This window comes from Coregonus lavaretus, assembly GCF_964263955.1.
Source record: "Coregonus lavaretus genome assembly, chromosome: 18".
NCBI classification, from domain to species: domain Eukaryota; kingdom Metazoa; phylum Chordata; class Actinopteri; order Salmoniformes; family Salmonidae; genus Coregonus; species Coregonus lavaretus.
In genome coordinates this window covers 22,947,259-22,973,589 of record NC_140005.1, presented here as the reverse complement: position 1 = coordinate 22,973,589, position 26,331 = coordinate 22,947,259, and the positions used below count along the sequence as shown (strand labels likewise).

The window sequence follows — 26,331 nt, the reverse complement described above, 5'->3', positions numbered from 1 at the left end:
ATCTCCAATTTGGACTCCAGACCAAAGGACACATTTCCACCAGTCTAATGACCATTGCTCGTGTTTCTTGGCCCAAGCAGGTCTCTTCTTATTTGTGTCCTTTAGTAGTGGTCTCTTTGCAGCAATTTGACCATGAAGGCCTGATTCACGCAGTCCCCTGTAAACAGTTGATGTTGAGATGTGTCTGTGACTTGAACTCTGTGAAGCATTTATTTGGGCTGCAATTTCTGAGGCTGGTAACTCTAATGAACTTATCCTCTGCAGCAGAGGTAACTCTGGGTCTTCCATTCCTGTGGCGGTTTTCATGTTAGCCAGTTCCATCATAGCGATTGATGGTTTTTGCGACTGCACTTGAAGAAACTTTCAAAGTTCTTGAAATGTTCTGGATTGACTGACCTTCATGTCTTAAAGTAATGATGGACTGTCATTTCTCTTTGCTTATTTGAGCTGTTCTTGCCATAATATGGACTTGGTCTTTTACCAAATAGGGCTATCTTCTGTATACCCCGCTACCTTGTCACAACACAACTGATTGGCTCAAACGCATTAAGAAGGAAAGAAATTCCACAAATGAACTTTTAAGAAGGCACACCTGTTAATTGAAATGCATTCCAGGTGACTACATCATGAAGCTGGTTGAGAGAATGCCAAGAGTGTGCAAAGACACTCAATCAAGGCAAAGGGTGGCTATTTGAAGAATCTCAAATATACAATATATTTTGATTTGTTTAACACTTTTTTGGTTACTACATGATTCCATATGTGTTATTTCTTCACTATTATTATACAATGTAAAAAATAGTAAAAATAAAGAAAAACCCTTGAATGAGTAGGTGTGACCAAACGTTTGACTGGTAGTGTATGTCACAACAGGTATAAATATATGGGTCATTGCAGTGTTATGACCATATTATGACAGGTTATGACAGGTTATTTCAGCTGTTATGACATATTATGACAACCGTGTGGTAACGTGTTATGACACTTGGTGTCAAGTAAACTGTTACCAAAAACTCATAGGAGCGAGCTGAAGCAGTGTTATAATGTGTTGACTGAGACGGTAAAAAGTGTGTGCCATAAGTAGGCTCCTGCAGCGTATAATATGTAATATATAACATCATATTTTTTTCCAGAATTTCCTCACTAAAATCCAATTCATTGGCAACGTCTTAAAATCAGCACTTATTGTCATTGCATGACTTGAAAATGTCCTTCCTTCCTTGAGCATGGCTTTTGCTTGCTCTGTCTATAGGCAAGTGGATGATTTGAACTCATCTGGGACATCACTGTCCAGCTTACAGATTACCTTGTAGATTGCCTTCTTCCAAGAGGGGTCAGAATCTTTAGCAGTTGAAATGGCGCTGAAAAACTCTTGAAGAGTAATTTCAGAAACCTCAAGGAATCTCTCAGGAACCTGTTGGTAGAGGGATCAAACACAATGTTGTGCTTAAAGTCAAGTATCATCATAATCACCTGCACTGGTAGCAACAAAGATCTAAGAGCTTTGATGTTGTGAGTGCAAACCACTACAGTGGATGGTAAGTGTGTTCTCTCATTAATTTACATTACTGGTGCATGTTTTTCAAAAACAGACAGCTTCTTGTTCTCTGTGCTCATAAAACAAATACAATGTCCGAATCATTAGCCTTCTGTGGTGGGATTCTGCTTTGAATTTGAAGCCTTGTTGCCTTGAACTTAACTGTTTGGAAAGAGAGAAAGCACCAAGCTTTCCCAGGAATTTCACTCCGCTCCCAACAAAGATCATCAGATCGAGGCTTGGATGCTGGGACAAGGATCTATCCGGTGCCATTATTTCCCATAGACCAGCTAACAGTCCAGTTGTTGGCATAACTTATTTTTCTTTGCCCTCATCTCCCAACACAAAGCATCCCTGGGAAAGGAATGTCTTGGTCCCAAGGTAAAGAAATTTGTCTCGGCTCTTTCCCACCAAATAGCCTTCTCCCTCGGAATTTACAGCGTCTTTCTCAGCATTCCGCATCAGTAGCAATCTGAGCCTCGCTCAGGCGTACTGGTCCTCTAATCCCGAGTTATTTTAGTGGGATTCTGCGGCTTCCTCTTCCCACAGTTTGATAACGCATCACTCTAGAGTTTAGATAATGGCAGCAAAGGCTGTGAAGCCACAGGTGCAGAGTGACACATGGGTCAGGGCAAGGACACGGTCATATGTGACCACAACCACAGAGGTAGGAGTTAGCTGACCAGACCAAAATCACAGAGGTAGGAGGTAGCTGACCAGCTGACCAGACCAGAACCATAGAGGTAGGAAATAGCTGACCAGACCAGGAACATTTAACACCCAGGTTTCTGTGAGAAGTTCTCTGATATGCTAAAGAAGGTATATTACATTTATATTACATCACACACACAATATATCACATTCATGCCAAAACAACTTTATTGTTTAGCTCACTTTAATACAAATTGTAGTTTCCAATTGTATCTCTCAGGACAAAAAACACAGAATTGGCTGCATAAACTGAGGAGTGCTGATGAAAGCAGAATGAACACACGGTTCCCATACATAAACATAATTCGCTCAATTTACTTTGGAAAGGGAGAATGTTAATGTAATATCTAATCATTTAAAAGTCATGGAAAAACATTGACAAGCTTATATAAAGTATATAGTTACATTGGATACCAGGGGAGGAGCTGACCATATGGTAAGATACAAGTATTTTGACTTACCTGGAAGTCATTGGCTTTGTTGTAGTGCATGTTGAGGGCTCTGAACAGCTCAGAGTCTCTGCTGATGGACATGTCTTTCACATCGGTGACCCCGTCCACTATGGCCTGGCGGGCAAACTTCTCCATCTGGATGTAGTAGAACTCCCGGAAGTTACTGAACCACTTGATGAGCTGAGACGTGATGCAGCGATTGAACTGGAGACACAAGATCGACAACAAGTTTGAGAAGATGGCCTGATTTTGTCTTTATCAACCAAATCATGATCAACTTGATATCAAGATGTTCGGAAAAAAAACCTATGGGTAAAAACTGTGTCATAGTTATTTTTCATTATTGACTTTCAAATCTAAACTGTGTCGTCGGCAAACTTAATGATGGTGTTGGAGGCAATGAAAAATAACTATGACACAGTTTTTACCCATAGGTTTTTTTTCAGAACATCTTGATATCAAGTTGGCCTAATCACCAACAACGATGAGACAGCCTATAGGGAGGAGGTCAGAGACCTGGCCGTGTGGGGCCAGGATAACAACCTCTCCCTCAACGTGATCAAGACAAAGGAGATGATTGTGGACTACAGGGAAAAAAAAGAGGACTGAGCACACCCTCATCCTCATTCTCATCGGGCTGTAGTGGAACAGGTTGAGAGCTTCAAGTTCCTTGGTGTCCACATCACCAACAAACTATCATGGTCCAAACACACCAAGACAGTCGTGAAGACGGCACGACAAAGCCTATTCCCCCTCAGGAGACTGAAAGATTTGGCATGGGTCCTCAGATCCTCAAAAAGTTCTACAGCTGCACCATCGAGAGCATCCTGACTGGTTGCATCACCGCCTGGTATGGCAACTGCTCGGCCTCCGACCGCAAGGCACTACAGTGGGTAATGCGTACGGCCCAGTACATCACTGGGGACAAGCTTCCTGACATCCAGGACCTCTATACCAGGTGGTGTCAGAGGAAGCCCCTAAAAATTGTCAAAGACTCCAGCCACCCTAGTCATAGATAGTTCTTTCTGCTACCGCATGGCAAGCGGTACCGGAGCGCCAAGTCTAGGTCCAAAAGGCTTCTCAACAGCTTCTACCCCCAAGCCATAAGACTCCTGAACAGCTAATCATGGCTACCTGGACTATTTGCACTGCCCCCCCACCCCACTCCATCCCCCTCTTTTACGCTGCTGCTACTCTGTTTATTATCTATGCATAGTCACTTTAACTCTACCCACATGTACATATTACCTTAATTACCTTGACTAGCCGGTGCCCCCGCACATTGACTCTGTACCGGTACCCCCCTGTATATAGCCTCCCTACTGTTATTTTATTTTACTGCTGCTACTTTTTTATTTTACTTTTTCTTAAAATAACTGCATTGTTGGTTAAGGGCTTGTAAGTAAGCATTTCACTGTAATGTCTACACCTGTTGTATTCAGCCCATGTGGCAAATAAAATTTGATTTGATTTGATTTGAAATATATATCTTCTTTTTTTCTTTTTCTTCTTCCACAAGAGAATACATTTATGTATGCATTGTATATGGATATGTTTCGCGTTAGTCTGTCATTTTATTCAACGTTAATTGCTCTGAACTTTTCCCACCAACTTACTGAATAAAAAAAACATCTGTCAAAGCCGTGTATTTCTAAACTCAGTCTTGACATTAGCCTTCTTATTCTATCTCTTCATCCAGAAAGAAAGAAGAAAAAAAAACGCCCAAGGGCTGGGCAGGCATCAAAGACGTTTCTTTTCTCTGGTGTTATCGGATGGTGAGAAAGCCGCAGCGCAGTGTAAGGACAGAAGGAAGCTTCCCTCTCAATGACTCTGCCTGATAGGATGGAATCAGACACCAGGATTAGAACTGTCTTTTGTTCAGTGCCACTTCCCACCACAGGGTCGTGGGCAAGGAGGAGACGCAGTAGGCTGCTGGCTGCAGGCCTCCCCCATGACCTTAGGGGTCAGATAGAGTAGTGTGGAGGCCAGGGCCAGACACAGACAGGCTCCAGCAGGACATGTCCCGGCCATGTTGCAAGGAGAGGAGACAGGAGAGGAGACACACAGGGCACACAGACATACAGGATGCTGTGGTTAGGCCCAGTGCTCGCCTCACAGCCTGCCTGCCTGCCTGCATGTTTAAAACCTGCCCTGTGTTGACGCCAAATGACAGTAGCTTTATTACAGAGGCTTTTGTCACTCCATTTGCTGACTGGAGTGGCTTTTTAAATAAATAATGCCTCTCTATCTCCCTGGCCTATGCCCCAGGACATGCTACTGGCTTAACAGCTTTGTTTTTCTAAACCATGTATTCTTTTGTTTCCTTCCTCCACCCCACTTCTCATTCTGTCCCAAAAATACATCCACAAGTATTCTGTAGGCAAATATGGTGAACATAGAACAAATAATATTGTGATTGCTTACCTTGACATCTGGAAAGTAGGTTTTCAGCACATTGGAGCTGGGGTAACGGGTGTAGAAGAACATCAGCTTAGCTTTCTTCAGATGGTTGGGGGTTAGACCTTCCTGGATGTGTCAATGTGTTAAGGCCGCAAGTATTGTCAGTCGATCACAATCACAATACAGTTCAAATACAATTTACAAAGTGTTAATGGACTAGAATACTAGGTTGCTTCTGTCTCCAGTTAAAATGGATGACACTAAATAACAGCTCTGCAGTAACCAGGGAGTCAATAATGACCCTACAACATTATGAATTAGATTAGGGATTTTAATTAGTGACTGCGGCTCTTACACACCTAATGCTTAGCAGTGGTGATGGTGATTGTTTGAAAAAATGCTTTGAATAGTAGCTAGTTACTTGATCTTTGAAGACATTTTACAGCTATTTAATTGTATTAAACTAATCAAAGTAATTGCTTGTTTAACATAAAAAATTAAAAAATGTCACTGCATAGTATTTTCATAAATTATGTTTTACATCATCCCTCTGAACTGTAAAAGATTAGTAGTTTGGGAGGAACAATTTAGTTTTATTAAATGAAATACATCATGTAACAAATAAAATCATATCTCAATGCAACTTTTCTATGCAACTAGATCTTCAGAGGCCTTTCTCTCTGTAGCCCACAGCCACGCCTTAGCTAATATTTCCTTATCAGCAGGTTACAGCACACCATACATTTATTAGGGAATCCTACCTTGAAATAAGGAAGTTGGAATGAAAGATTGATGAGAAATTGTTCAAAGAGAACCATAGCTCATTGCACAGTAAAGATAAAGCATACCATGAGAGAGAGAGCTGATAATATTCTTCTCCAGATACTTACAACCAAGGACAATGACCACTTCGGACCATGTTAAGGATCTTCACATAGCTTTGAGTTCTTCAGTAGCTGTAATAAATATCACACAGGAGCTGCCTTACTACAGTTTACCTGTAATGTCTCTATAACGTATCCGATTTTCGAAAAATGATGAACAGCAGCAGCCAAGGAATATTAGATGTTTTTCTATAACAGTGATTATGGACATAATACATATTATGCTGCTTATGATCATGTTATTATATTAATAATTATCATTATAGTTAACATAATAATAGAGTTCATTGTGATAAAATGCAGAGTGGTGTGGTTGAAAATACTCTCACTGGATTATATTTCTTAGATTGCTTGTCTCTCTATTTTGCAAAAACATTATTTAGAAAATGTACTCATTCATGTACTTTATAAACATATATTTTTTTTTATGGCTGTGTATGTATGCTCAAGAAGACAAGTGTTCTGGTAGGGAGGCACTTCTGCTTTCCACAGGCACTCAGCTCTGACCTTTCAGATACACCCCTATCATACTGATGATAGAGAAATATATTCTGTACCTTTTCAAGTCTGAAAAAAGCACTGTTTCCTGGACAGAAACTGATGCTTTCTCTGCCTTTGAAAATTGGCTTTTGTTCCGGACAATTCTTATCAAAGCCTTGTATTCCTTTTTATTTGTCTTTTTCTAGACTTAAAGTCATTACTCTGCTCAGATTAAAGAAGATGCTATAATTTTCTTTGTGGTTAGCGAGATCAAAGAAAAATGTTTCCTTGAAGTCTGTTTTACTGGAACTGCTCATCCTGCAATGAACCTCAACAAGTCATTGTTCAACTGGGAAGGCAAAACACAGGTAGTTTGAATACTGAGGTACTGGATACTAAGGTATATATCAGATAACAAAATATTACTAAACATTTAGGATTCAGTGTGTATGTAATGCTCTATAGGCCATCTTAGTGGGAAAAAATATAATACAATTTTATTCATACAGCCATTAATTATATCAAATCCTACGCAATTACAGAGGTTAACTGGGCCACTGTGACAGTAAGAGATTTTTCATGCCAGTAAAAGGATATATTGAGAGACATGTAGGAGTTTCTCTCTGCCATGCTCTGCAGGTCCCCACACTCCATCTTGACGTGAGGGAGACACAGACTGTCCACGGTCACTGGTCCCAGGCCTGATGGGTGAGAGTGGTGGGCCAGGTGGCTGGATGTCACTTTGGACCTCATGGTGATGGCATCCCAGGGCAGCTCCATCGAGTTTGGGGAGGTTCTGTCCATGGATGGGGGCATGCATGGGAGACCTCCGAAGTTAGTGTGTGGCCCGTATTTGAGGAGGTGTTCCAGGATTTGACTGTCATGGAGAGGTGTGCTGTAGTTGAACTGGAATGGAGACTGGTGTAAGGGGTAGGGCCTCTTCACCGTCGGGGTAACTGACCTAAGGGGCGGCTTAAGGACCACTAGAGACAGAGCCTCGGTCTGATCCTCAGGACTGTGAGCCTCACTGCTCTCATAGTACTCCAGAGCCTGGGGTTTGACTGGCTCCTCAGTGTGTGATTGCTCCTGGTTACAGGCTACCTGGCTCTTCCTCTCAGCTCCCATAATGACGTGCTCTGGGGTGTGACACATGCGCTGATGAGGTGACTGGTTGAGTCCCGTGGAGGAGAGTTTCTTGAACACCCTATCTACACTCTCACTCACCGCTTTGGAGAGCTCATGCTTCAGAGTCTCCTGTAGGTTCTTGCCTTCCCTTTGATGTGTCAGATAACTTCTGTATGTCTTCACTCTGTCCTTACAGCCCCCTTTAGCACTGTCATGCTTCCTCTCTAACTCCTCATCCATGTTTATACGGAACATGAACCCAGACTCTTTTCTTGGTGTGGTGTCGTCCTTTTCAGCAGTGCTGGCTGTGCCCGTGTCATCTCTGTCTTCACGCTCAGCGTCTTCCTGGTTATAAACCTGCAAGAACTTCTCCTGGAGCTGTCTCAGGAGCCTCTGCATGCTCTGGAGCTGCACCTTCAGCTTGTGGAACTCTTCATCCTTACTACTGCTGCTGCTGCTACTGCTGCCTCTGTTAGCCGGCGCTGTCGCATTGAGACTGTGCTCCTGATGCTGGGGGAGCCTCTGTTTGCGTTTGTTCTCCCTGTAGGCCTCTCTAGCCTCCCTGGTGTCTGACTCAGCCCTTTCAGTGTCCCCATGGAGCCTACTGTTGGGAGACCCTGCCATGCCTCGGATGATGTTCTCCACACGGGCACGCTTGGCCTGGAGGTGATCACTCAGGTGCCTGTCCTCCTTAGGGCTGACCCTGTTCGAGAGGTTCCTGCCTGGGGATGCAGACTCTGCCGCGCTGTCCTTGGACGAGACACTGCTCTGGTCCTCCTGACTGGAGTCAGCCATAGTGGAGCTGGAGACAGCCGATGTGGGTAGGTAGAAGTGGCTTTCGTCCAGAGCCTTCTTGTTGTGGATGTTTTTGCGCAGGAGGTGAGAGATGATGGATCCATTGGAGTATGAGATTAGAGGCTCATCGTACATGTTTCTGCGGAAGCAGGGGATCATGAACTCAGCCTTGTTATCCTCCAGACCGCCGTCACTGGGGTTGTGCATGTTCTGGTCAGGGAGGCTCAGGTTCATGCTCACTGTGCAACCTTTTTACTAGCTGTGTCAGGACACCTTGGAGTGAGTCAGGATGAGACGACTGGATCACAGACTGCTCTAGAAAAGGAAAGGGGGAAAAAGGAATATACCGTAAATCTCTCATTCAGTACACTATCTATAGCACAGCATATCTCTGAACAGTCTAGCACACTTAACAATATTTTTTATTCATATGGTTATGTTTTGGGGAAAGTAGAAAGCACAAGTGCAAGTTAAACATACAAAACATAGAGCAGAGGACTTGCACCAGAACACTTCGGCTATTAAACACTTCGGTGCTTCTACACCTGCATTACTAGCTGTTTGGGGTTTTAGGCTGGGTTTCTGTACAGCACTTCGAGATATTAGCTGATGTAAGAAGGGCTATATAAAATAAAATTGATTGATTGATTGATAGTAGACAGCTCTCCCTCATTTCTCTATTACATGCCACTTAAATTATATTCAACAGAGTTGATTGAATCTATGTCATTTTGGGGGAAACAATAATCTCATCCTTCCATTATGCTTATGACACCTGTGTTAGGAGCTTAAAACAGTGATGTCCACCACCACAGAAAAAAAAACTATTATTTAAAATAGTATAAAATATAATGCGATAGCCTCAAATTTTTTAAACATTACATTTAATCTGGGATCTTATAATGACTGCCTCAGCTAACAAAGTTGTTATTACATATTTATAGCATGGAATGTCAAATGACCCTCAGATTTATAAGAGAAATCTCTAAGATCTCAAGGCACAGGGGAGTGCACACTTGTGTCTCCCTTTTATCTTGGGTTGGAGATAGTCAATATGAATGATAAAAAGAATAACAAATGTATACTCATGAAATGTATTCTTTAATCAGTATATGAAAGGCAAGAAAAGAGTCTGAAAAACCACACAAAGGTTCAATGTAAATGTAACTGCCAAAATAATGGAAACACTTGAGTAAATGAGGGATACAAAGTATATTGAAAGCTGGTGCTTCCACACTTGTGGTTCCTGAGTTAATTAAACAATTAACATCCCATCATGCTTAGGGTCATGTATAAAAATACTTGTCAGAGAATTATTTTGGCCATTATTTTGGCTACCATGGCTATGCCCCCATAGGATGACAATGTCCCCATCCACAGGGCACGAGTGATCACTGAATGGTTTGATGAGCATGAAAACAATGTAAACCATATGCTATGGCCATCTCAGACAACAGATCTCAACCCAATTGAACACTTATGGGAGATTCTGGAGCGGCGCCTGAGACAGCATTTTCCACCACCATTAACAAAACACCAAATTATGGAATTTCTCGTGGAAGAATGGTGTAGCATCCCACCAATATAGTTCCAGACACTTGTAGAATCTATGCCAAGGTGCATTGAAGCTGTTCTGGCTCATGGTGGCCCAACGCCCCTTTAAGACACTTTATGTTGGTGTTTCCTTTATTTTGGCAGTTACCTGTATATTATTAAGAGGAAAATAAATTAATTAATCTTTTCATCTCTCAATTGCGTAAAATTGTAGTTTCTTAGTAAGTGGATTTTATTCCGATGTGTGGACCATGTATGCATTGTTTTAAAATCTCTGTAAAAACAATAGGTTAAGTTGGCTAGTAAAAATATATCCTGGTGAAAACATGCATGGTTCGAATTGACCACTTATTCACCTTTAACTACACATTACAAATGACAGACTTTCAGTCTATAAAAACAAAACAATGAATTTGTGTATGAGAGATCCACATTTGATATATTTCTATTTCACCTAGTCCTCACACCATAGATCTCTAGTTTTATATAAGTCCAAAATAACCATAAGCCTAGAGCCAATAACATGAATCATTTTTTTCCAATAACAATTTATGAGGGGATAAAACACAATAAAAGCTAACTAAAGAGCATCTTCTGACCACTAGGAGGACAAAACAACAGAAAAATAGAAATACTAGGCATCCTTAATAAACAGTGAAGTCATTCATATTCCACAAACAGCACATATCCCAGGTGTCATAATTTACAGCACATTCCACATTGTATACCTGGTATATGACTGAAGAGCAGATTGATTTACAGTTTGAAGAAGGATTATTTCATAATTATTTCATCTTCTTTATTTGATGGAAACCCTCCTTGCAACTTTTAGTAAGGCTAGTCTCTTTAATATATAGTAAGGTAAGGCTATCTAATATCTCTTATTCTTTAGGCAACTCATGATAAAAGGTACATTATGAAGTACTTTCCTTTGGATCAATCCTAAACGAGGCAAGATATTCTACCATAATACCAAATAGCCTATACATCAATCTGCATGGAAATGACTAAACTATCCATAAAATTATAATCAATATAATCAATATTAATATGTTTTCACAAGACAAGCATTACAAACTGTTACAGTGCAGCTTGTATCTGTAATGAAAAGTAGTCTATATGTGCTCATTGATGATGAGATAAGTTGAGAGTTCTTGTTTATCAAATGTTTGATCAATTAGCCTACCATCACCATAAAATACCAAATAAACGTGCCTTTATTCACTGAATTATTGATAGAAACAAAAAAAAACGTACAGTATTCAACATTGATGAAATCTTTGAAACTAAGGATTTTACATTTTAGTAATTTAGCAGACGCTCTTATCCAGAGCAACTTACAGTTTTAGTGAGTGCATACATTTTTCATACTGGATGCATCTGAGTTATTTAGGATTGGTTGTCATCATGAGCATGTCCCAAAGTAAAAGAACACAAAGCATGCGGACCTTACCTGTTATGTTGAGTAGAGTCGGGTCGGGTTATACGCAGAGTGATGAGATGAGATGAGTGCGGGAGCGACTGTCAATGTATCAAACAGAAACAGAGGCGTGGCCTCTGAGTTGACTCAAACAACTTGGAAAGTGAAAAGAGACAAGCATATAAAGGATTGTCATTCAAAATAACTCTTCAATGCAAATTAGTTGAGCTCAAGTTAGTTGTTTCATATATCATGTTTTCCCCTAATTTACAACAAATCTATGTAGCGGTCTAAGGCACTACATCTCAGTGCTTGAGGCGTTACTACAGACCCCCTGGTTCGATTCCAGGCTGTATCCCAACCGGCGGTGATTGGGAGTCCCATAGGGCGGCACACAATTGGCCCAGCGTCGTCCGAGTTTGGCCGGTGTAGGCCGTCATTGTAAAATAAAATAAAATAAAAATAAAATAAAAATTCTGAGTGGTGAGTTAGAGGACAATTTGCAAGAAAACTGATTATGGAATGGAAAAAAAATCTAGGCTACAATTTGTGGTGAACTCATAGTTTGTTTAGGCACTGACTAGAAGAAATCACATACCATATGTAAAATGTGTGCACGCATTACTGTAAGTCGCTTTGGATAAAAGCGTCTGCTAAATTGAATATCATATGGTCATGTTACCATATTTTAAAAGTTATATTACACATGAATAAACTGTCATAAAAAGACGAATGTATAATCGTTTTATGTAATTATATTTAGCCAAATCTAGATGAATAAATATAAGACATTTTTTATTTATTTTTTATTTCACCTTTATTTAACCAGGTAAGCCAGTTGAGAACAAGTTATCATTTACAACTGCGACCTGGCCAAGATAAAGCAAAGCAGTGCGATAAAAACAACAACACAGAGTTACATATGGGGTAAACAAAACATAAAGTCAAAAATACAACAGAAAATATGTATACATTAAGCTATTTTATTGTAGCTCATTCATTCCCACTCATGCCACTAGCTTTTCCACGGTGAATCCTCTTTGGGACATACTTTGATCACTCCGATCACTCCACTCTTTAGCTGGTTCCTCCCAGTCCCTCACTGCTTCCGCTGGATTTAGCAGTTTTGGGTTTCCACTAGTTACCACAGCCGCAATGTCAAAATGGACTATATCATAAAAATTCATGAAAACAAAAATTAGCAGTGTGGTTAAGGTTAGCGTTAGGTTTAATAAAATCACAAGATACATTTTAGAAATAGGCGGGGTTCATGACTTTGTGGCTGTGGTAACTAGTGACGACCCAGCTTGGTGTGCTGAAGGAGATTCCCTCCCGCGGACAGGTTGCTGTCACTACAGCTACCATGTTATCCCACTCCCGGTGTGTCACCCGGAATTTTGGTCGTTCCATCTCTGTCATTCGTCAGGTAAGCATTATACCATTGGCAAACTTGAGTGTTTTCTGTGATCGCACGGGTAGATTCATCCATGCTGCTGCCAATGCTAACGTTAGCTCGCTAGCTAGAGTGTGGCGCCGCCGGTGCGAGCAGTAGAGGCCATGGTAGGCCTTCTTCGCATTGTCAAGCCAAGGACAGCCTGACACCCTGTTTGGTTCAAACCGATTTTGAATTCTAAAGTAGTCTCTCCCATGTAGCTAATCTGATTTGTTAGCTAACATTTTTGGTTTCACTTGCTAACTTGTTCGTTAGTCAACCAGTGGTTTATTTAGCTAGCTAACTTAGCTAGCTTGCCTCTTGGAAACAATCTGAGGTCATTTGAGAGTTTTGGCTAGCACACATACCAGTAACAATTTGTATAATGATGAAGACTTATATTTAGCCTAGCTAGATACATTTTTATTGAAATTAACTTTACATTGCACATGATGTTCGAATTCCCTCTTCAAAGTTACATCACCCCTCTATTGACTGTCTTAGCAAAAGATAAACAGATCGGTCTGAAGTTGAACTTTCACACACAGATAAGAAAGCCCTCTATTCAATCTATTTTCACTTGGTCATATATTACATTATAGTAGCTAGTTATCCCCTAGTGTAGTAGACCTTATGTTTACATTGTTTCCATGTGTTGAATTCACTGATTGGTCCAACACACATGTATGTTGACCTCCCCCTACCACCACTACACTGACCTTTGACTGGGGAGCTAAAGAACAGTATGTCCCAGTTTGCAATTTCAGAATGTGGGGGAGTGAAAGTTTCACCCCTGCATGTGGACATTGTAAAAACATGATCCTTGGTAACAAACACCTGTTGTTGATTTTATGCATATTCACCCCCTTGTTTTGGAAGTGGGGAATACAGTCAGTGGCATATGATATGAGCCATTTGAGTACTTCAACTTTTTAAAACTATGTCTGTGAATTCTACTGTAAACCACCTGAACAACATCACATCTGGAGTAGATTATTTTGAATTGTTTAATAAACACTTTATATTGATAGCTAACAGGTTGCTGTTCTCTATGACAGGGAAACAATGTCTTGGCACGGCAGGCTGTGTCAGGTGAGTGTGTTTTGAAACTGCATGTACAGTGCATTCGGAAAGTATTCAGACCCCTTGACTGTTTCCACATTTTGTTACATTACAGCCTTATTCAAAAATTGATTTTTTTTTTTTTTTTTTTTTTTTTACCTCAATCTACCTACAATACCCCATAATGACAAAGCAAAAACAGGTTTTTAGACATTTTTGCAAATTTATAAAAGATAAAAAGCAGAAATGTACATTTACATAAGTATTCAGACCCTTTACTCAGTACTTTGTTGAAGCACCTTTGGCAGTGATTACAGCCTCAAGTCTTCTTGGGTATGACGCTACAAGCTTGGCACACCTGTATTTGGGGAGTTTCTCCCATTCCTCTCTGCAGATCCTCTCAAGCTCTGTCAGGTTGGATGGGGAGCGTTGCTGCACAGCTATTTTCAGGTCTCTCCAGAGATGTTAGATCGAGTTCAAGTCAGGGCTCTGGCTGGGCCACTCAAGGATATTCAGAGACTTGTCCCGAAGCAACTCCTGCGTTGTCTTGGCTGTGTGCTTAGGGTCATTGTCCTGTTGGAAGGTGAATCTTCGCCCCAGTCTGAGGTCCTGAGTGCTCTGGAGCAGGTTTTCATCAAGGATCTCTCTGTACTTTGCTCCGTTCATCCTTCCCTCAATCCTGACTAGTCTCCCAGTCCCTGCCGCTGAAAAACATCCCCACAGCATGATGCTGCCACTACCATGCTTCACCGTAGGGATGGTGCCAGGTTTCTTCCAGGCCAAAAAGTTCAATCTTGGTTTCATCAGACCAGAGAATCTTCTTTCTCATGGTCTGAGAGTCTTTAGGGGCCTTTTGGCAAACTCCAAGCGGGCTGTCATGTGCCTTTTACTGAGGAGTGGCTTCCGTCTGACCACTCTACAATAAAGGCCTGATTGGTGGAGTGCTGCAGAGATGGTTGTCCTTCAGGAAGGTTCTCCCATCTCCACAGAGGAACTCTAGAGCTCTGTCCAAGGCCCTTCTCCCCCGATTGCTCAGTTTGGCCGGGCGGCCAGCTCTAGGAAGAGTCTTGGTGGTTCCAAACTTCTTACATTTAAGAATGATGGAGGCCACTGTGTTCTTGGGGACCTTCAATGCTGTAGACATTTTTTGGTACCCTTCCCCAGATCTGTGCCTCGACACAATCCTGTCTCGGAGCTGTATGGACAATTCCTTCAACCTCATGGCTTGGTTTTTGCTCTGACGTGCACTGTCAACTGTGGGACCTTATATAGTCAGGTGTGTGCCTTTCCAAATCATGTCCAATCAATTGAATTTACCACAGGTGGACTCCAATGAAGTTGTAGAAACATCTCAAGGATGATCAATGGAAACAGGATGCACCTGAGCTCAATTTCGAGTCTCATAGCAAAGGGTATGAATACTTATGTAAATAAGGTATTTCTGTTTTTTATTTTTAATACATTTGCAAAAAGATCTAGAAACCTGTTTTCACTTTGTCATTATGGGGTATTGTGTGTAGATTGCAGAGAAAAAAATAATATTTAACCCATTTTAGAACAAGGCTGTAACGTAACAAAATGTGGAAAAAGTCAAGGGGTCTGTATACTTTCTGAAGGCACTGTAAATCACAGTAGTAGAACCCAGCTCTTGCCTGTATGAAGTAGTTTTAGATTCTGCACTAGAAGTGAGTGATTTACTTTTGTCATCTCTGCTGCAGGACTGTCAGCTAGCCGTAGTGTCATAGTCAACAACCCTGCGTAAGTATTATCGATACACCATTGACCTCCGTCTTCTCATTAGAGCATGGCTTCAGCTGTGTTTTAGCCTCGTAATGTGCAGTTGGACTTTCTATATTGACACTGTGTTTATCTGTAGGAAATGCGAAGCCAGGTCCAGCGTCTTCCAAATCAGATACTTCAAGACATCTTCAGCTTGCAGTATGTATCGGCTTCGACTCTTCTCCCTTTATTTGACCCTTGTGATCTGAGCAGTAATGTTATTCTGTATAATACTACAGGAGTTGTATGAAGTCAATATTGTGTGGTCTGTCTTCTAGGGAATGAAGTCATCACAGTAAAGACACCTGCGTTTGCAGAGTCAGTCACAGAGGGGGATGTGAGGTGGGAGAAAGGTACAGTAACTTAGGCTTATTTAGTTTGTGTCTGTTCTTTGGGCTCATTTAGATGTTGGTTGCAGCCGGTAGATATTTCTGTTAGCCACGCTAAATGTAACTCTCTCCTTGCAGCGGTTGGTGACTCTGTCAAAGAGGATGAGGTGGTTTGTGAAATTGAGACGGACAAGGTATGACAGCTCTGGAAGTCTATTGTTTATGGTCACGGAATAACTCACCTTTTGAAATTCAATTTTTACAACAGCCTATATTGTAATAGACTAATAGGGTTGACTGTTTTTTTGTTAATAACAGATCTAAGGATAGTTTGTTGTATCATGCATGGTCTGCAATGGTTTGTCTCGCTCCACAGACATCAGTGCAGGTGCCGTCTCCTGCTGCTGGGGTGATTGAGGAGCTGCTGGTCCCTGATGGGGAGAAGGTCGAGGGAGGACAGGCTCTCTTCAAACTCCGAAAAGGAGGTCAGTACCACTGAGTTTACCAGGTATATGGTCGGCACATCCTCCACTGGTCTGACTTGAGTGTGGCATGTTAATGTTGGAGGACCCAATAAAAAATAATAAAAAATCTTCTAAATTCCATCAATTCAAGACACATGGTAGATGTCGTGTTTACGGAGGGATTAGATTATATTTACCTACACAGTAAACAAATGTGCTATTGTCTAGTGTTAATCTTGCCTGATGTGCATTCTTATAACTTTCTCTCCTCAGCTGTTGCTGCCCAAGCTGCAGAGGCTTCAGCAGTAGCAGTAGCAGCCCCTCCACCCCCTGCTGCTGCCACACCTCCCTCCCCTGCTCCCTCTGCAGTGGGCCCCATCCCCACCACTATGCCCGCCGTGCCACCCGTGCCAGGAGCTGCCATCTCTGCCACACCAGGTTAATCAATCAATCACATTTACTTATAAAGCCCTTTTTACATCAGCAGATGTCACAAAGTGCTTATACAGAAACCCAGCCTAAAACCCCAATTAGCAAGCAATGCAGATGTAGAAGCACGGTGGCTAGGAAAAACTCCCTAGAAAGGCAGGAACCTAGGAAGAAACCTAGAGAGGAACTAGGCTCTGAGGGGTGGCCAGTCCTCTTCTGGCTGTGCCGGGTGGAGATTATAAGAGTACATGGCCATTAAGGCCAGATCATTCTTCAAGATGTTCAAACATTGTTAAGAGAAGAGAGAGAGAGAAGGAAATTAGAGGGAGCATACATGCGTTCACACAGGACACCAGGTAAGACAGGAGAATTACACCAGATAGGACAGACTGACCCTAGCTTAAAGGTTGAGACCGAGTCTGCGTCTCTCACATGGATAGGTAGACCATTCCATCAAAATTGAGCTCTATAGGAGAAAGCCCTACCTCCAGCTGTTTGCTTAGAAATTCCAGGGACAATAAGGAGGCCTGAGTCTTGTGACCGTAGCGTACTTCTAGGTATGTCCCGTGTAGCTCAGTTGATAGAGCATGGCGTTTGCAACGCCAGGGTTGTGGGTTCTATTCCCACGGGGGGCCAGTATGAAAATGTATGCACTCACTAAAAAACTGTAAGTCGCTCTGGATAAGAGCGTCTGCTAAATGACTAAAATGTCAATGTATGTACAGCAGGACCAAATCGGAGAGATGGGTAGGAGCAAGTCCATGTAATGCTTTGTAGGTTAGTAGTAAAACCTTGAAATCAGCCCTAGCCTTAACAGGAAACCAGTGGAAAGAGGCTAGCACTGGAATAATATGATCACATTTTTTGGTTCTAGTGAAGATTCTAGCAGCCGTATTTAGCACTAACTGATGTTTATTTAGTGCTTTATCCGGGTAGCCGGAGAGTAGAACATCGCAGTAGTCTAATCTAGAAGTGACAAAAGCATGGAATAGCTTTTTTTTGCAAAAAAAGTTTCAGATTTTTTGCAATGTTGCGAAAATTGAAAAAAGCTGCCCTTGAAATGTTCTTGATATGTTCATCAAAAGATAGATCAGGGTCCAGAGTAACGTCGAGGTCCTTCACCGTTTTTTTTTAGACGACTCTACAACCATCAAGATTCATTGTTTAGATCAAACAGCAGATCTCTTTGTTTCTTGGGACCTTGAACTAGCATCTCTGTGTGGTCAAGGTTTTTAAAAGTAAAACAATTCCCACCATCCACTTCCTTATGTCTGAAACACAGGCCTCCAGGTTAGGCAATTTTGGAGCTTAGTCTGTAAGCCGGCCACTCAGTGGACTCAATGTCATGAGAGGTATTTAGCCTGACCTGTGTGCACTGTTGATTATGGAAATGGAATAAATCACTTAGCCCTTGCCTGTTGACAGTGACAATTGCTAATGGATAAATGGAGGTGGTGAGGCATTAACAGCTCCTGTTCCCCTGTCTGTCTGACACAGTTTCAGCCATCAAACCCACTGCTGCCCCAGCCGCTGTTGCAGATGGAGGGGGTAAACCAGCCAGGACAGAGCACAGGGTGAGGCATCATAATCAGGAAATACTGCAGTAAAGGACCTAGATTATTCACAATGGTTGAGATCGTAGGTGGTGTTCGTAGAGTAAACACAAATAATAATAATAAACAGTATATGCTAGTATGCATAGCTGTTGTGGCAGTGTTTTAGTTTTTTTCTTCAGATAAAATATTTTGAGAAATTCTTAAAATAGTTTTTTGTTTTTGGTGTGTATTTTCTATCTCAGGTGAAAATGAACCGTATGCGTCTGAGAATCGCCCAGAGACTGAAGGAAGCCCAGAACACCTGCGCTATGTTGACAACATTTAATGAGGTCGACATGAGGTAGGAAATAACAGAGTAGTTGGCCCTCTAGCTGTATTAACATTATTAGAAAGGAAATGGTTCTTAAGGGAGATGATTACTCATCCACCACATATTAAACATTAGCAGTACACTTTCAGTGAAACAGATTCACTTATATTAATGTATACATTTATATTAGGGATTATATATCTTATCTGGAAATATAAATCATGTATCTAAAATAAATGTCTGAATAAAGTCAGGTCAAAAGTAAAGAAATGCTATACTTATCTATGTTATTCAAGCTGAGGCCATACAGACAATGGTTATAGATTGGAATCTGCTCAATAGGAAAACCTGATCCCCTCTTAAACGATGGAATGTAAATATTTGGTTCTAATGTTGGTGAAAACAAAGATAAGATTTGTTAAAACGGGGGCTTTATTAATTTACAAGGAAATGTTAGTGCCCATGTTTGCCCCCTGTGCTGAAGATGACACTTTGAGGATTTCTTTTCTGTGCAAATGTGGGGTGTCAGCTTTCAGCTATTCAGGGGTTTCTGTGCATCTTAATTGAATTGGCATTGATGGTCTGGAGGAAGACTTCCAGGCCTGGGCTCATCTGGAGCTGAAGGAGCAGCCAGAGCAGGAGGCCAGAGCATCTACTGGGGCCCACAGAGACCTGTGCTCTGAGTGGACGAGCTGCCTCAACCGATATGGGCTTTTATGACAGGCCAATAAGATTTGGAGGGTTTGGAAAGTGAAGATTTTTATCGCTTCTTCTCTCCTTTCTCGGAGAGTGCGTGTCTTGGGAGGGGCTAATGCCGTTAGCGGAGAAACCCTAGAGTTTAAACCGGGTTAGAGACAGGAAAACAAACAATTAAAAAGTGAGATATAAGAGCCCTTCTTCATCATACAGAGGAGAAATGAGCAATGGTGTAACATTAGCAGCCCAGTGTCAATAGCACTCAATCACCATGACCTGGAGAAGCTGAACTTTGACAGAAAAATACAGTGCCTTCGGAAAGTATTCAGACCCCTTGACCTTTTCCACATTTTGATACGTTACAGCCTTATTCTAAAATGGGTTAAATAAATAAAAACTCAGCAATCTACACACAATAACCCATAATGACAAAGTGAAAACAGGCTTTTAGAATTTTTTGCACATTTATTACAATTTAAAAACAAGTCTTATTTACATAAGTATTCATACCCTTTGCTATGAGACTCGAAATTGAGCTCAGGTGCATCCTGTTTCCATTGATCATCCTTGATATGTTTCTACAACTTGATTGGAGTCCACCTGTGGTAAATTCAATTGATTGGAAATTATTTGGAAAGGCACACACCTGTCTATATAAGTTCCCACAGTTCACAGTGCATGTCAGAGCAAAAACCAAGTCATGAGGTCGAAGGAATTGTCCGTAGAGCTCTGAGACAGGATTGGGTCGAGGTACAGATCTGGGGAAGGGTACCAAACAATTCTGCAGCATTGAAAGTCCTCAAGAACACAGTGGCCTCCATCATTCTTAAATGGAAGAAGTGTGGAACCACCAAGACTCTTCCTAGAGCTGGCCGCCCGGCCAAACTGAGCAATTTGGGGAGAAGGGCCTTGGTCAAGGAGGTGACCAAGAACCCAATGGTCACTCTGACAGAGCTGTAGAGTTCCTCTGTGGAGATGGGAGAACCTTCCAGAAGGACAACCATCTCTGTAGCATTCCACCAATCAGTTCTTTATGGTAGAGTGGCCAGACGGAAGCCACTCCTCAGTAAAAGGCACATGACAGCCCGCTTGGAGTTTGCCAAAAGGCACCCAAAGACTCTCAGAAACAAGATTCTCTGGTCTGATGAAACCAATATTGAACTCTTTGGCTTTAATGCCAAGCATCACATCTGGAGGAAACCTGGCACCATCCCTATAGTGAATCATGGAATTGAGGAAAAATGAACGGAGCAAAATATAGAGAGATCCTTGACGAAAACCTGCTCCAGAGTGCTCAGGACCTCAGACTGGGGCAAAGGTTCACCTTCTCAAATCAAATTTTATTTGTCATATGCGCCGAATACAACAGGTGTAGACCTTACTGAAATGCTTACTTACAAGCAATGCAGTTTTAAGAAAAATAAGTGTTAAGTAAAAAATTAAAATAATAAAAGAGCAGCAGTAAAATAACAGTCGCTAGGCTATATACAGGGGGTACCGGTACAGAGTCAATGTGCGGGGGCACAGGTTAGTCGAGGTAATTGAGGTAATATGTACATGTAGGTAGAGTTAAAGTAACTATGCATATATAATAAACAGAGAGTAGTAGCAGCGTAAAAGAGGGGGTGGGGGTGGGGAACAATGCAAATAGTTCGGGTAGCCATTTGATTAGCTGTTCAGGAGTCTTGTGGCTTGGGGGTAGAAGCTGTTAAGAAGCCTTTTGGACCTAGACTTGGCGCTCTGGTACCGCTTGCCGTGCGGTAGCAGAGAGAACAGTCTATGACTAGGGTGGCTGGAGTCTTTGACAATTTCTAGGGCCTTCCTCTGACACCGCCTGGTATAGAGGTCCTGGATGGCAGGAAGCTTGGCCCCAGTGATGTAGTGGGCCGTACGCACTACCTTCTGTAGTGCCTTGCGGTCGGAGGCCGAGCAGTTGCCATAGCAGGCAGTGATGCAACCAGTCAGGATGCTCTTGATGGTGCAGCTGTATAACTTTTTGAGGATCTGAGGACCCATGCCAAATCTTTTCAATCCCCTGAGGGGGAATAGGCTTTGTCGTGCCCTCTTCACGACTGTCTTGGTGTGTTTGGACCATGATAGCTTGTTGGTGATGTGGACACCAAGGAACTTGAAGCTCTCAACCTGCTCTACTACAGCCCCGTCGATGAGAATTGGGGCGTGCTCGGTCCTCTTCTTTTTCCTGTAGTCCACAATCATCTCCTTTGTCTTGATCACGTTGAGGGAGAGGTTGTTATCCTGGCCCCACACGGCCAGGTCTCTGACCTCCTCCCTATAGGCTGTCTCATCGTTGTCAGTGATCAGGCCTACCACTGTTGTGTCATCGGCAAACTAAATGGTGTTGGAGTCGTGCCTGGCCATGCAGTCATGGGTGAACAGGGAGTACAGGAGGGGACTGAGCACGCACCCCTGAGGGGCCCCCGTGTTGAGGATCAGTGTGGCAGATGTGTTGTTACCTACACTTACCACCTGGGGGCGGCCCGTCAGGAAGTCCAGAATCCAGTTGCAGAGGGAGGTGTTTAGTCCCAGGGTCCTTAGCTTAGTGATGAGCTTTGAGGGCACTATGGTGTTGAACACTGAGCTGTAGTCAATGAATAGCATTCTCACGTAGGTGTTCCTTTTGTCCAGGTGGGAAAGGGCAGTGTGGAGTGCAATAGAGATTGCGTCATCTGTGGATCTGTTGGGGCGGTATGCAGATTAGAGTGGCTCTAGGGTTTCTGGGATAATGGTGTTGATGTGAGCCATGACCAGCCTTTCAAAGCACTGCATGGCTACAGACGTGAGTGCTACGTGTCGGTAGTCATTTAGGCAGGTTACCTTAGTGTTCTTGGGCACAGGGACTATGGTGGTCTGCTTGAAACATGTTGGTATTACAGACTCAGTCAGGGACAGGTTGAAAATGTCAGTGAAGACACTTGCCAGTTGGTCAGCGCATACGTCCTGGTAATCCGTCTGGCCCTGCGGCCTTGTGAATGTTGACCTGTTTAAAGTTCTTACTCACATCGGCTACGGAGAGCGTGATCACACAGTCGTCCGGCACAGCTGATGCTTTCATGCATGCTTCAGTGTTGCTTGCCTCGAAGTGAGCATATTAGTAATTTAGCATGTCTGGTAGGCTTGTGTCACTGGGCAGCTCGCGGCTGTGCTTCCCTTTGTAGTCTGTAATAGTTTGCAAGCCCTGCCACGTCCGACGAGCGTCGGAGCCGGTGTATTACGATTCAATCTTAGTCCTGTATTGACTCTTTGCCTGTTTGATGTTTAGTCGGAGGGAATAGCAGGATTTCTCCTTGAAAGCGGCAGCTCTACCCTTTAGCTCAGTGCAGATGTTGCCTGTAATCCATGGCTTCTGGTTGGGGTATGAAGCCAGTGACTGATGTGGTGTACTCCTCAATGCCATCGGAAAAATCCCTGAACATATTCCAGTCTGTGCTAGCAAAACAGTCATGTAGTTTAGCATCTGTGTCATCTGACCACTTCTTTATTGACCGAGTCACTGGTGCTTCCTGCTTTAGTTTTTGCTTGTAAGCAGGAATCAGAAGGATAGAGTTATGGTCAGATTTGCCAAATGGAGGGCGAGGGAGAGCTTTGTACGTGTCTCTGTGTGTGGAGTAAAGGGGGTCTAGAGTTTTTTTCCTCTGGTTGCACATTTAACATGCTGGTAGAAATGAGGTAAAAACGGATTCAAGTTTCCCTGCATTAAAGTCCCAGGCCACTAGGAGTGCCACCTCTGGATGAGTGTTTTCCTGTTTGCTTATGGCCGTATACAGTTCATTGAGTGCGGTCTTAGTGCCAGCATCGGTTTGTGGTGGTAAATAGACAGCTACGAAAAATATAGATAAACTCTCTTGGTTAATAGTGTGGTCTACAGCTCATGAGATACTCTACCTCAGGCGAGCAAAACCTTGAGACTTCCTTAATATTAGATTTCGTGCACCAGCTGTTATTTACAAATATACACAGACTGCCACCCCTTGTCTTACCGGAGGCAGCTGTTCTATCTTGCCGATGCAGCGTATATCCCACCAGCTGTATGTTATCCATGTCATCGTTCAGCCACGACTCGGTGAAACATAAGATATTACAGTTTTTAAATGTCCTGTTGGTAGGCTATACGTGATCTTAGTCTATTTTGTTATCCAATGATTGTACGTTGGCTAATAGGACTGATGGTAGAGGCAGATTACGCACTCGACGTCTGATCCTTACAAGGCACCCCGACCTACGTCCCCGATATCTGTCTCTTTCTCATGTGAATGACGGGTATTATGGGCCATATCGGGTGTCTGAAGAAAATCCTTTGCGTCCGACTCGTCCAGTACGAGGTGAGTAATCGCTGTCCTGATATCCAGAAGCTATTTTCGGTCACAAGAGACGGTGGCAGAAACATTATGTACAAAATAAGTTAAAAATAACGTGAAAAAATACACACAATAGCACAGTTGGTTAGGAGCCCGTAAAACGGCAGCCATCTCCTTCAGCGCCATTCTGATAACTATCCTAAGCACACAGCCAAGACAACGCAGGAGTGGCTTCGGGACAAGTCTCTGAATGTCCTTGAGTGGCCCAGCCAAAGCCCTGACTTGAACCCAATCAAACATCTCTTGAGAGACCTGAAAATAGATGTGCAGCAATGCTCCCCATCCAATCTGACAGAGCTTGAGATGATCTGCAGAGAGGAATGGGAGAAACTCCCCAAATACAGGTGTGCCAAGCTTGTAGCGTCATACCCAAGAAGACTTGAGGCTGTAATCACTGCCAAAGGTGCTTCAACAAAGTACTGAGTAAAGGGTATGAATACTTATGTAAATGTAATATTTCCGTTTTATTTAATTAATTTTTTTAAATTTCTAAAAACCTGTTTTTGCTTTGTCATTATGGGGTGTTGCGTGTAGATTGATGAGGAGAAAAAATAATTTAATAAATTTTCGAATAAGGCTGTAACGTAACAAAATGTGGAAAAAGTCAAGGGGTCTGAATACTTTCCGAATGCACTGTATGTATTGTTTTTAGGCTTGGTTGAAAAGATTGAGAGAGTAATGCATGTTTGTGCTGTCCATCAATATCAGAGATGTCTATGAAAAATGTATTTCAGTATTGTCGATTTATTTAGTACATATACTGGGTGTTGGTTAGGACAGCAGCATTCTGACTTGGTCTAGTTTCTGTCCACAGCAACATCAGTGAGATGAGGAAGGCCTACAAAGACGCTTTCCTGAAGAAACACAACATCAAGCTGGGCTTCATGTCTGCCTTTGTCAAGGCTTCAGCATACGCTCTGATGGACCAGCCTTCCGTCAACGGAGGTATGCTTTCCTTTACCCAAAGTCACTTTAACTTGTCATATCAATCTGAATATGGCAAAACAAATGTAGCATCCACTGGTATCAGGCGTATTGTGGATAAGAACAAGAACGCAATTTAAGTTTTTGCCTCTTACATAGACAAACTTCAGAACCACATTGTAGTTATGTACTCCACCAAGGCCTCTCTGGCCTATTTAAACTAGCCACAGCCAAGGAGGTTGTGGCTAAAATTGTCTGTGGGTTTCCCCTCCCACAGACAGAAAAAACACTATATGCTTCAAGGAAGTGAATCATAGAAGCTAAAGCAATATTTAAAGTTAATTAGTTACAGTATTTTAAATGTTTAAAACCTATTTTCACACCTTTTCTCTTTTTAGTAATTGATGACACCACCAAAGAGATTGTGTACAGGGACTACGTAGACATCAGTGTGGCTGTAGCAACACCAAAGGTAATGCCAATGTTTGGCTATTCACTTTTAACACATTTACAACAGGGCTAATATACATGAACCGAAAATCTGAATATCTCATTCGTCCTGTCTCCCAGGGCCTGGTGGTGCCTGTGATACGTGGAGTGGAGGGAATGAATTTCACTGACATCGAGAAGACCATCAATGAGCTGGGGGAGAAAGTAGGAGAACAAGGATATGCTCTGTTTCGCTGTACTTTGTTGTGCATTTTCTAAGTTGATGTTGATTGCAGGCCCGTAAGAATGAGCTGGCCGTGGAAGACATGGATGGAGGCACCTTCACCATCAGCAACGGTGGCGTATTTGGATCCATGTTTGGCACGCCCATCATCAACCCTCCGCAGTCTGCCATCCTGGGCATGCATGGCATCTTCGACAGGCCAGTGGCCATCGGGGGCAAGGTGGGTGTTGGCTCTGTTCTGTAGACTTTGAATTACTCCATATATTATACTCATATCTCAGGAGACCCCCTTATCAGATGTGGAATAGAGACAGGAAGCATTATTTGTTTGTCTCTGAAGCTCTTCCTCCTCTGCTGCAGGTGGAGATCCGCCCCATGATGTACGTGGCTCTGACATATGACCATCGGCTCATCGATGGCAGAGAGGCGGTCACCTTCCTGCGTAAGATCAAGGCTGTGGTAGAAGACCCCAGAGTGCTGCTCCTGGACATGTGAGCCAGCCTCTCCGCAGTCACAACAAACCACCCTACCGCCCTTCACACACAGTGGCTATACCCTTCCTCCTGATGACATTTATTGTTGGTTAACTAGACAAAGGGATACTTGAAGAGAGCGAAAGGTGCATTGGACTTATTGCATGGGCTGAAATAGTGAAAGAATTTATGCTAAATGTTCTATATGTCTGGAGATGGAGAGGGTGTTGTACAACTCAAAGCACCATTTGCCATTTTCTACCTACAATAAATATTTGTCAAATAATTGTAATATAAATGGCAAAAAAAAATTGCTTAGTTATGTATTCATTTATTTTTGCTGAGAAAATAACAATTGTAACTTATCATAAGATGGACTTCAAACAGTGAACACTATCGCCTAAGATGTGGTACATGGGACAGGTTTTTATGCTTTGTTACACTGATGAAATCACAGTGGGTCCTTTAAA

General features: G+C 42.4%; 2 protein-coding genes across 2 annotated transcripts; one reads left to right on the top strand and one right to left on the bottom strand.

Annotated features, from left to right (window-relative positions):
* Nucleotides 1–761: 761 nt before the first annotated feature.
* On the bottom strand, nt 762–11,478 carry LOC311145799 (prospero homeobox protein 1-like). The gene is made up of 5 exons (XM_084182111.1): nt 11,392–11,478; nt 7,062–8,699; nt 5,125–5,232; nt 2,710–2,904; nt 762–1,414 (listed from the first exon to the last, which is right to left on the bottom strand). Exons 2-5 carry the CDS (start codon nt 8,616–8,618, stop codon nt 1,247–1,249), a joined length of 2,028 nt encoding a protein of 675 aa, XP_084038237.1. The 5' UTR covers nt 8,619–8,699; nt 11,392–11,478; the 3' UTR covers nt 762–1,246.
* A 984-nt stretch (nt 11,479–12,462) lies between these two features.
* Nucleotides 12,463–26,175, top strand: LOC311146066 (dihydrolipoyllysine-residue succinyltransferase component of 2-oxoglutarate dehydrogenase complex, mitochondrial-like). The gene is made up of 15 exons (XM_084182530.1): nt 12,463–12,784; nt 13,849–13,882; nt 15,571–15,610; nt 15,729–15,790; nt 15,910–15,984; nt 16,099–16,154; nt 16,337–16,445; nt 16,698–16,862; nt 18,351–18,427; nt 18,652–18,749; nt 24,606–24,736; nt 25,114–25,187; nt 25,286–25,369; nt 25,441–25,608; nt 25,749–26,175. Exons 1-15 carry the CDS (start codon nt 12,722–12,724, stop codon nt 25,881–25,883), a joined length of 1,371 nt encoding a protein of 456 aa, XP_084038656.1. The 5' UTR covers nt 12,463–12,721; the 3' UTR covers nt 25,884–26,175.
* Nucleotides 26,176–26,331: the final 156 nt, after the last annotated feature.

Coding starts and splice junctions, on each gene's coding strand:
- LOC311146066 (XM_084182530.1), top strand. CDS start 12,722: ATGTTATCCCACTCCCGGTGTGTCACCCGGAATTTTGGTCGTTCCATC. Junction 13,883..15,570: donor GGCACGGCAGGCTGTGTCAG/GTGAGTGTGTTT, acceptor TCTCTGCTGCAG/GACTGTCAGCTAGCCGTAGT. Junction 16,155..16,336: donor GTGAAATTGAGACGGACAAG/GTATGACAGCTC, acceptor CTCGCTCCACAG/ACATCAGTGCAGGTGCCGTC.
- LOC311145799 (XM_084182111.1), bottom strand. CDS start 8,618: ATGAACCTGAGCCTCCCTGACCAGAACATGCACAACCCCAGTGACGGC. Junction 2,905..5,124: donor CCTACTTTCCAGATGTCAAG/GTAAGCAATCAC, acceptor TTGTGTCTCCAG/TTCAATCGCTGCATCACGTC. Junction 1,415..2,709: donor ACAAAGCCAATGACTTCCAG/GTAAGTCAAAAT, acceptor CTCTACCAACAG/GTTCCTGAGAGATTCCTTGA.